At 36.7% G+C, this 9,477-nt stretch overlaps 1 protein-coding gene across 4 annotated transcripts in view; it reads left to right on the top strand.

Moving 5' to 3' along the window:
- Window positions 1–9,477, top strand: part of ATP2B1 (ATPase plasma membrane Ca2+ transporting 1) — a 134,212-nt gene that overhangs the window by 70,151 nt on the left and 54,584 nt on the right. For all 4 annotated transcript variants that reach the window (XM_006084009.3, XM_023749793.1, XM_006084010.3 and 1 more), the window contains exon 2: window positions 395–818. In XM_006084009.3, coding sequence (XP_006084071.1) covers window positions 611–818 — 208 coding nt within the window. In that variant the 5' untranslated portion in view covers window positions 395–610. The remainder of the gene's footprint in view (window positions 1–394; window positions 819–9,477) is intronic.

Here is a 9,477-nt window from a genome sequence, read left to right as displayed (position 1 = left end):
AACCTTCATTCCAGGACTTACCAATGGGGGGACTGTAACAGCCACTGATGGATATCCTCCCAAAACTGCCTCGGCTGTCTAGTACCTTCCCTAATCTCTCTAGCCCGGGGGGGGGGGGCGGGGGGGGTGCAGTTACGGGCAACCAGGAAGGCAGGCAGGTGAGCGGTTAGGAGCCAGCGGTCCAGGATTGTGAGAGGGATTTCCCCGAGGGGTCCCAGATTGGAGAGGGTGGAGGCTAGGCTGAGAAGACCCCCCCACACACACACACACGAATTTCATGCACTGGGCCTCTAGTAATTAAATGATAGACTTTTGATTAGCTTACCTGATGACATTTGCTTACATGCACAATATTCTGAAATGGATTTTAGTAACTTGTATTTTCTTCTTACAGATGTGTGCATCTCATGATTGATGTGAAGAAACCAGTCATGGGCCAAAGGTCAAGATACTTCTCTGGGAAATGCTGATGCTGCTTTACAAAGTCATACAATGAGTGTTTGGTTTAAGAACGATTTTCATATTTAAAAGATTTCCATCTTGGAAATATATCAAGTGAAAATTAAAAATCTTTTGGGAAACATTTTCCTTCTAAAAAATTATACTTGTAATGGGCGACATGGCAAACAACTCTGTTTTATATAGTGGAGTTAAAAACTCTTTAAAGGAAGCTAATCATGATGGAGACTTTGGAATTACGCTCGCAGAACTGCGGGTTCTCATGGATCTCAGGTCTACCGATGCTTTACGAAAAATACAGGAAAGCTATGGAGATGTCTATGGAATTTGCACCAGGTTGAAAACATCTCCCAATGAAGGTGAGTTTTATTGCATTTGATTTTAGTTCTTTGTCTGGAGAGTACTGTTTACTTGGCTCATAAATGAACATGTTTATATTGTCTTGGCTTTTGTAATGCTTATACCATAATTTCAGTGACATTAAAGGTAGGTTAACTGTTAGATTGGTGCATTTAAATAATTTTAAATCAAGAAATAATGTTGTAAATCACTTAATATATTTTTGGTTGACTGGAGGAAATATTTTGTACTGTTGTACATACTATTGCTGCTTGTGTATGACAGCTAGATTGTCTTTCTCCTTGAGCAAATATATGGAACCAGGCTCGGTAAACCCTCAGTGCATTCAGTGGAAATAAGCCCTGCTCACTATTCTCATTTTGCCAGATGAACTAAAGTAATTGTCACTGCTAATACCTGACTGGGTTTGTTTTTAACCTAAACTTGAATAATTAATTCAGATGGTATTAAAGCAAATGGAGAGTACATGGTAATTTTTGACAGGGCAGGCGTTTCCTTTGATTAAAAATATTAAACAGTCTTGGAAATATGTTTCATTTCTCTGTGCTCACAGAAGCCTTTGGTTTCATTAATTTTGACTTATAGTAAGTTTCTTTAGGGAAATCAAAAAAGGAAAATTCATTATGATTTCTTTACATTATGGTCTTTGAAATGGTTTGAGGAGGATGGCTTTCTATACATTGATCATGTTGAACATAAAATTAATGTCAGGTAGTTTCAAGTTTCAAAAGATGGGGGAGAATACATGAAGATGAATGTTTGGTGGTGACTATATTTTAGTAAGGGTGGGAAATTATTAGTGCTTAAACTTAAAGTATATTAGTATATATTTTATTGCAAAGCCAATTCTAGAGAAATTATGCAGAAGTCTTTTTCTTAATGTTTTCTTCCTAAAAAATCTTATGCCATGCTACTACTTGTGATAAAATTTAAATTAATAGCAAAAAGTTTTTTCTAAAATTGTTAAAGACTTTTAAATAATATTAAAAATTTTTTTTAATGTTTATATAATTTATGTGAATTGCTCATTGTTTCAGTGGTGGGTAGTTACTTTGATTTCTCTGAGGTAGCATAATCTTGAGGAAGACAGTATCAGTATTCACACATATCCTAAAAGGACTTTCTGCATCACTTGGAGTATGTTCTTTTTTCTGCAAGACCAGTTAACTTCCAGATTTTCTGGATCTTATCCTCAAGACAGAACCACTAGAAACATGAACTCTTCTTAGTTATCCCTTCAGTATACTGTAGCATCTTAAGGTAGCTGGGATTCTTGTTGTTCATATAAATTCAGAGCATCAGGAACAGAACCATAGATATTAACAGATAGTAATTTGACAAAATTTGGAATTCATTATGCAAATCTATTTTGAAATGTTAGCTAACTTTAGATCACCTTAGAGATTTGCACATTAATACACTGTTTTTATTCATTAAGTCAACCATATATACTTTAATTACATTTAATCTAAAACCTAATTGTTGGATGTTTCATAATCACCAAATTGATGGGAGGCATTAACAGTTTTAAAAAGCCCTCAATATATGTTCATAAAAATGATAATCGAAAATCAGTTTCAAATCTGTATTTAACTGCTTTCCCCCCAAGCATGTCTGTATTCCTCTGCTATTAATTAAAATCCTATCTTCTAATAACTAACTACTCTTCCATGATGTGTTCTCAGACATGATTTTCATTAGTTTGCACTGGAGTTTCTTTTGTGCTGTTATTTTTTGCAGTGCTCCTTACATCGATTTTGATGTAATTAGTGAAGTTTATTAAGTTAACTGAAAATGTTGCATCTAGTACATTTTTTAAATTTGGGGAGGGGGTGGTTTAGTACCCCTTTGACAACATTTTGGAAGCTGCAAATAATCTCTGGATATTGCCACTTAACCCTCAAAATTTCGTGTGCATTGTTCCTGCTTTATGCTCTTAAATAAATGTGTGCAATATTTTTTCTTCTTTCATTCTTAGAAAATTCTTGCTCATCTTCCTAGTATTGTGAATTTAATATTTGTTAAAGTTTGTATGAACTGTTGTCTTCACTGTTTATATATAGTTTGTCCATTTAAATATTGTTTAGAGAATGTGAAAAAGGCCATTTTATGCATAACATTTGTATTTACATTTGTAAGAATTAGAACAGCAGCAGTCTTGACAAGAGTATTATTTCCAGAGTAATAGTTTTAGTTTAATTTGGAAATATTTCACTCAGAAAGCTAATGAACATTTCATCACTGATCAACTAAGCAAATGATAATAAATGAATCATTAGGGATAATCTGCTAGAAGTTTATCTATCCAAGGAAATGGTCTAGACACCGGTACTAGAAAAAAATAAAACAATTTTTCGAAGTACATGAATTTTGATTAGGTAAAACTAAAGTTTACCTTTCCCTTTAGTTCTTTCATTCATTTGTTTCTTGACACATTCTTTCATCAAATCTAGCTTGTTAATTGTCATATATTTTATATATCTCTAAAAAAATTTAGTGTTGGCAGTTTTAATTGTAAGATAATTTAAGAGTATAATTAAATTACATCCTAATTTCAGAGGTGTTAATAAATTGTAAGAATATGTGCATCTCAGAATTGCTGGAATATTGTATTTATCAGGTATGTTATGTGGCAGGTACTTTTTTTAGGCTCTGAGCACACATTCATTAATAAAACAAAAATTCCCATCTTATTTTTGCATGGGGGAGACAAAATCACAAGACAACTAAATGAAATTGCAGTGTGATAGTGATATGTACTTTAGAGAAAAATGAGTGGAGAAGGAAAATCAGATATATTGAGGTTGTCAATATTAGATTGCTAGAAAGTCTGGAAGAGCAACTTAAGACATTCCTTAAAAACCATAACAAAAATGACATATAACACATAACGCTTTTTGTGCCAGATTGGTTGTTAGCACTTACAAATATTAACTCATTTTTTCAGCCAAAGAACCCATAACACCAAAAGGTTACATGACTTTATCTAAAGTCTCACATTTCATACGACCAGAGCAGGGATTCAAGCTACAGGGAGCATGCTTTAACTATTCTGGTGTACTTCCTGTTATAAAAGTTCAGCTCATACACCTTACAAAAGAGTTAAGAATATTGAGAAAGAGGTACCTGTGTTCTTTCCTCTCAACAAGTATCTTCTTTTTCTTATTTTTTAAATATGATTTTATTGATTTCAGAGAGAGGAAAGGAGAGATAGAAACATCAATGATGAGAGAGAATCATTGATCAGCTGCCTCCTTCACTCCCCCTACTAGGGATCAAGCCCACAACCCGGGCATGTGCCCTAACCAGGAATCAAACGATGACCTCCTGGTTCATGGGTCGATGCTCAACCACTGAGCTACACTGTCCGGGCTCAGCAAGTACTTTCTGACGGCAGGAATTACATGATGGAAAAAAAATTGATTTAAGTTTCTGTTTATCAATCAGTCTTTAAAATACAGACGCCCTATTCAGGAAGTTGTATTTGTGTGCTCTGTCATTTGGCATGCTATTTGTTGCTTGTTTTCTAGGAGAGTAGTCCTTTAGCTTGATTTGATTTGAAGCCTACTGAATGCGTCCTGAACAATAGGAAGTGTTTTGAGCCAGATGTGATTTTCAAATTAAAAACTTCCCAGTGGTTCTGATTAGCCATCTTTACTCTTAAAAGAATTAGAACTATACATTTCAAGGTTCACGGGAATTGAGACTTGTAACTTCATATTTTTAGTTTTTTCTATGAGAGTAAGCACCTATTTTGTCCTCAGAATCCAAGGGTGTAGTTTTATGCCAAAATAACTTGTTAATAACATCCTAAATGCATGAAGTTACCATTGCAGTTTTTGTTTTGTCTCCTTATTGTTTTCTGACATTACTTTCTTATTCCTATTCTAAATCATATTTCTTGATCCTTTTAATTTTACACTAGCTTTTGGTATCTTTTCCATTTTAATGTGTTCCTGTTATCCATATTATATTTTATATTGAATGATAGACTAGATTCTCCAATGATAAGATTTCTAGAATGCATATCTCTGGCCCTGGTATCATTCAGTTGTACTGCAATAAACAAAGGGTAAAAATGAATTTATAAAAATTCAAGACAGGTACTGAGTGGAATTCTGTAAGAGGCATGGCTTCATGGATTTGTGAAGAGCAAAAAAGCAAATGAGACACTAAGCTTTTAAAATGGTAACTGCTAAAATTAGGTAGAAGAGAAAAAAAGCAAAGGAAATAAGAAAAGGAAACAGTGGTAGAAAGAAACAGAGGTTGTGGTAGGAAGCAGAGTAGTGTCAACAGCAGTTGTCCTTTGCTGACTAATGTTTCCATAATGTTTCAAATGGTGGTTTATATTTGCATTCATAGAAGTTAGGCTGTTAGTATCGGTGTTTGACCACATCTTCATGTTGTAATACAATAAAACTAACATTCACACGTGAAAATCTATTGGAACTCTCAAAAAAATCATCCCTTTGCCCAGAATAAGTCATTATTGACCTATTGGCTGCTACAAGAATGCTCTGATGTCTGTACTTGGTTATACAGATTGGCACAGCCTTGCAGGCATTCAGCAAGTATTTGCATGGCTCTGGTATGTCAGCCATGGTGCTTTCATATGTGTATAGAGTTACTAACAAGGTTTTTATGTTGATGATTCTGCATGACCTTGTCCTAGAAATTTATTGCTGCTGTAATAGAAATAGAGAATTATACATTTAATACCTGCTCTGGTCACTAGTTTTCATTGCTTATGAATCTCTTGAAGATAGTTATAACACTGACTACTCCTCTAACTTTGTAGCATACATATTATTTTATAAAGTTGTACCTGAAGAGTCTGAAACAACATAGTTTTAGGGGTTTTTTAAAATTTTGTTTTCTAAGTATAATGGACTGATTTCCTTCTCAAAATATTCTGTTCTGGCTTTCATAGCATTATATTCTTAGGGTTTTCTTTCTTCCTATCTGGCCAAGTCTCATCAGCTCCTATGCTTTTCTTTAGATGTCGACAGGGCCTTGGGTTCTGTTCATCTACACACATTTCTCTTCACCTACACCCTCTCCCTGGGTGATGTCATCCACTCCTAAGACTTCACATGTCATCTGCTGTTGATTCCCACATCTGTAGCCACCATCTAAGTTTTTCACCCGAGCTTCGAGGCTGAAAGCTTGATTCATTTTAGAAATCTTTACTTTCTCAACCTTTCCCTTCTGAAAGCATCCTTTTCTTTTTCCCCTTTCCAGTGAAGCTGTTATCCATCTTGTGAGGTGGCCCCTTGACCTTGACAGGAATCTTTCACCCACTCTTACTTCTGTCAACAAGACTTGAAAATTCTAAGTCCTAACGTCTTCACTCAAGGGTGTCTGCTTCTCTGCATCCCCACTACCCTGTTTGAGGCCACTGTCTTCTCTTTTGGTGACTCAGGTAACAGCATATTAACTGGTGTCTTTTCTGTCTCCTTCATGCCGCCTTTCACTTCCCTGCTTACAGCTGGCCGTGGTTTCACATTGCCCTTAGGATGAAATTCAAACTTCTCACTTCCTTTAGCAAACCTCTGTGGGATCTACTCCTACTTACCTCTCTAACCTTACCTCTTCTTTCCAACTCTGTCTTCTCTGCTCGGTGTTTGGGCATAGCGAAGTCTTCAGTTTTCTTAACTACTGTTGTGCCAAGGTCACTCTTGTTTCTGGGTCTCATACATATTATTACTGTACTAATCTCTTCACCTACAACACTTTACCTCATCCTTCCTACAACTGCTTATCTCTAAACTATTCTTAAGATTTCAAGTTAGGTATCTTGGAATTCCCTTACTCACCCCCACCTCCTAAATTTTGGATTCCAGTTCCCTTTGTGTGCTCCTAAAACATGCTCAGCACTTCCATCCTAACATTCAACACACTGAGTTGTGATTAACTGGTTGCTCGTCAGTCTGCCCTACAAAACTGAGTTTCTTGAGGGCAGGTGCTCGAGAAAGACGTCCTGTGGGACTCATTTCCCTGTGCTTAGTGCCTATCACAGTGCCTGGCTTGCAGTAGGTCGGCATTTGGGAACAGATGTGTAAGTTTGACATTAGACCAGTAATTCTGAAATTTTGAGTGGGGTTGGTCTCCTTGTCTTTTGAAATTGGTGATAAGATAGGAGTAATAGTCTGTTTCCCAAGAAGAAGGAACATTAAAAAATATTGTTGCATGCTCTCTAGGTCTGTATGTTTTCCTGTGGCCCTCACTTAGAGAAGTCAGAGCAGCCGCTGCCACCATCACTGTCACACCACACACAGACACGTGCACACATACAAATAGGACCTAATTTCAAGTACAGAATTTGATAAGACTATAGTGTGTACTGTGTATTAGCCATGATTTTCAGTTCAGCCTCCCTGCTTACTACATTCCAGTAGTCTCCCCTCTTCATTTCCCAAATTGAGACATGTTTTTATTAGTCCCAGCAGTTGGGATGCTACATTTTCTTGTAAAACATTACCCTGTTGATACAATTTGCATTTTATTCCATATTATGTCCTTTTCAAATATATAACAATATTCTTAAGCCATTATCTATTTATAGAATACATACAGGCTTTTTATTTATACTTCCCACATGGTGAATCCAGAACCGAAAAGCATGTAATTCTGAGGCTGCTTTTGATGTTGTTATTTGTTTGTGAAGCGAACTGGGCCATAAGGAGATCAATGCAATGCCTGCCCTTGGCCTCATTGCCACTAACACCACAATCAACTGAGCCAACAGGACTAGGCAGAGGATTTCTCACTATGTTTATTCATAAGTGGTCCTAAACGATTTTATATTATATCTACTCTAGTTATATAACTCAGACCAGGTAGGTCTCATTACCAGTTCCACCAGCTTAGCTAAATCTCTTCCCCACAAAGTTTGCTTTCTCTCTCCTCACAGTGGCAGCCTCTTCCTGCACCTATACTAGACTAACACCCATGCCCTGGATCCTGTTCCCTCTTGCTTCTTTAAAGGCTTTACTTGAGCACTAGTCTGTGTCTCCTGTATCATCAGTGTCTCTACGTTATTATTTCCATGGTAAATAACTTGCCTTAATATCTATCACTCATCTTTTAAAAAGCAAAATGGGGTTGTATTTACCCAGTTTAATTCACCTTCACTGCTTTATTTCTCCCCATTGCATCATACTCCTGGAAAAAAGTTATCGATACTCATTGTTTCCACTTACTCATTTTCATCCTCTGTTCAGTTCTTTCTTATCAGACTTTCTTTACATACCACTCCACTGGAATATTCCTTATCAAAGTCACCAGTCTCTCTGTCTAGTGAAAGCCAGTTATCTGTTCTCTACCTTCATCTTACTCAACCTTTGTAACACCATTGATACAGTCAGCTATATTATCTTCTACTTTTAAAAAAACTCTTCTTTCCTAGACTTTCCTGCTATTGCATGAACCTGTTTATGAGTCATATACCCTTCCCCACCCTTCTCTTTCTTCTTAGTTGTTTTTAGCTTCTCTTTCCCTATCTGATCACCAAATGTTGCATTGTTCAAAGGTTCTTGCCTCAGCCCTGCTCTCTTCTTGTCTACTTTGTCTAGCTTTCCAGAAGCTCTTATTGGGCCCGTGGCCCCAGAATCATCTGTATATTGATGACTTTGACTCATATCTCTCCCTGAGTTCCGAATACAGATAGCCAGCTGTCTTCTAGACTTCTTCGCTTGTGTGTTTAATGGGCATCTCATGTGTAAACCTGTAAAACAGAACCATTAACTCCTGCCTCCCTATTTCCACCCAATTCTGCAATTTCCCAAGCCTGCTCTTTCTTGGTAAATGTCTCTACCATCTATCCACCTAAATGCGTGGACCACCCCCAAAATAAATCTAGATGACATCTTTATTCTTTCTCTCATCCATACCCTGTCCTTCAGCAAATTTTATCTGATCTTCTTGCAAGACACCTGGCAGATCTAGTCAGTTTGCCCCACCTCTAAAACCCAGGTGCACCATCATCTCTTACTTTGTACCCAACAGCCTCTCAACTGGCCTTTTTCTTCTGCTCTTGTGATTTTCATTGCACTTAGAATAAATGTGTAGTGTTCATGTTGTAACTTCCCCTTTTCTTAACTCTGTTACCCGATCATTTATGATACATATACTGCGTACCTTTTCCTTTGGTTCTTCAAAATAACCTTACGTTATACTAACAAATGCGAATGCCCTCTCTCCACCCCCAAGGAAGTTAAGTGACTTGCACAGGATTTCAGTAGATGGACTGGAACGTAGGTCTTCTAATTCCTGAACCAGACCGCTTGATTGGTGTAGTGGCCCAGGTCTGTGCTTGTATGAGTGGTGATAGAAGAATTATAATAACCTTGAAGACCAGCTGCTTTAGGGCAGATTCCCTCTAGGGCAAATTTTTAAGCTGTCTTTCGCTCTATGGTTGTTCTTTTCAGCATTAACATAAAATATTGCCCCTTGTTATAACCAATGTAAATTTTTGATGAATTATTTTTATAGTTACAGTGGTGTTACTTAAAACTACCTGTGTTGTATATGTAATTAATGGTGAGCTCTGTTAAGTGTGAGCTAAACTGGTAGAACATTGCAATATCTTCAAACAAATTTTTTAGAAAACGTTGAAGACTAACAGGAGGAGAAATAGCAGTCTTTTATTTTTTTTGT

This window comes from Myotis lucifugus, unplaced genomic scaffold (assembly GCF_000147115.1).
Source record: "Myotis lucifugus unplaced genomic scaffold, Myoluc2.0 scaffold_9, whole genome shotgun sequence".
Classification (NCBI taxonomy): domain Eukaryota; kingdom Metazoa; phylum Chordata; class Mammalia; order Chiroptera; family Vespertilionidae; genus Myotis; species Myotis lucifugus.
Note: the sequence above shows the minus strand (reverse complement) of the source record. Positions and strands in the feature narration are given on the sequence as shown.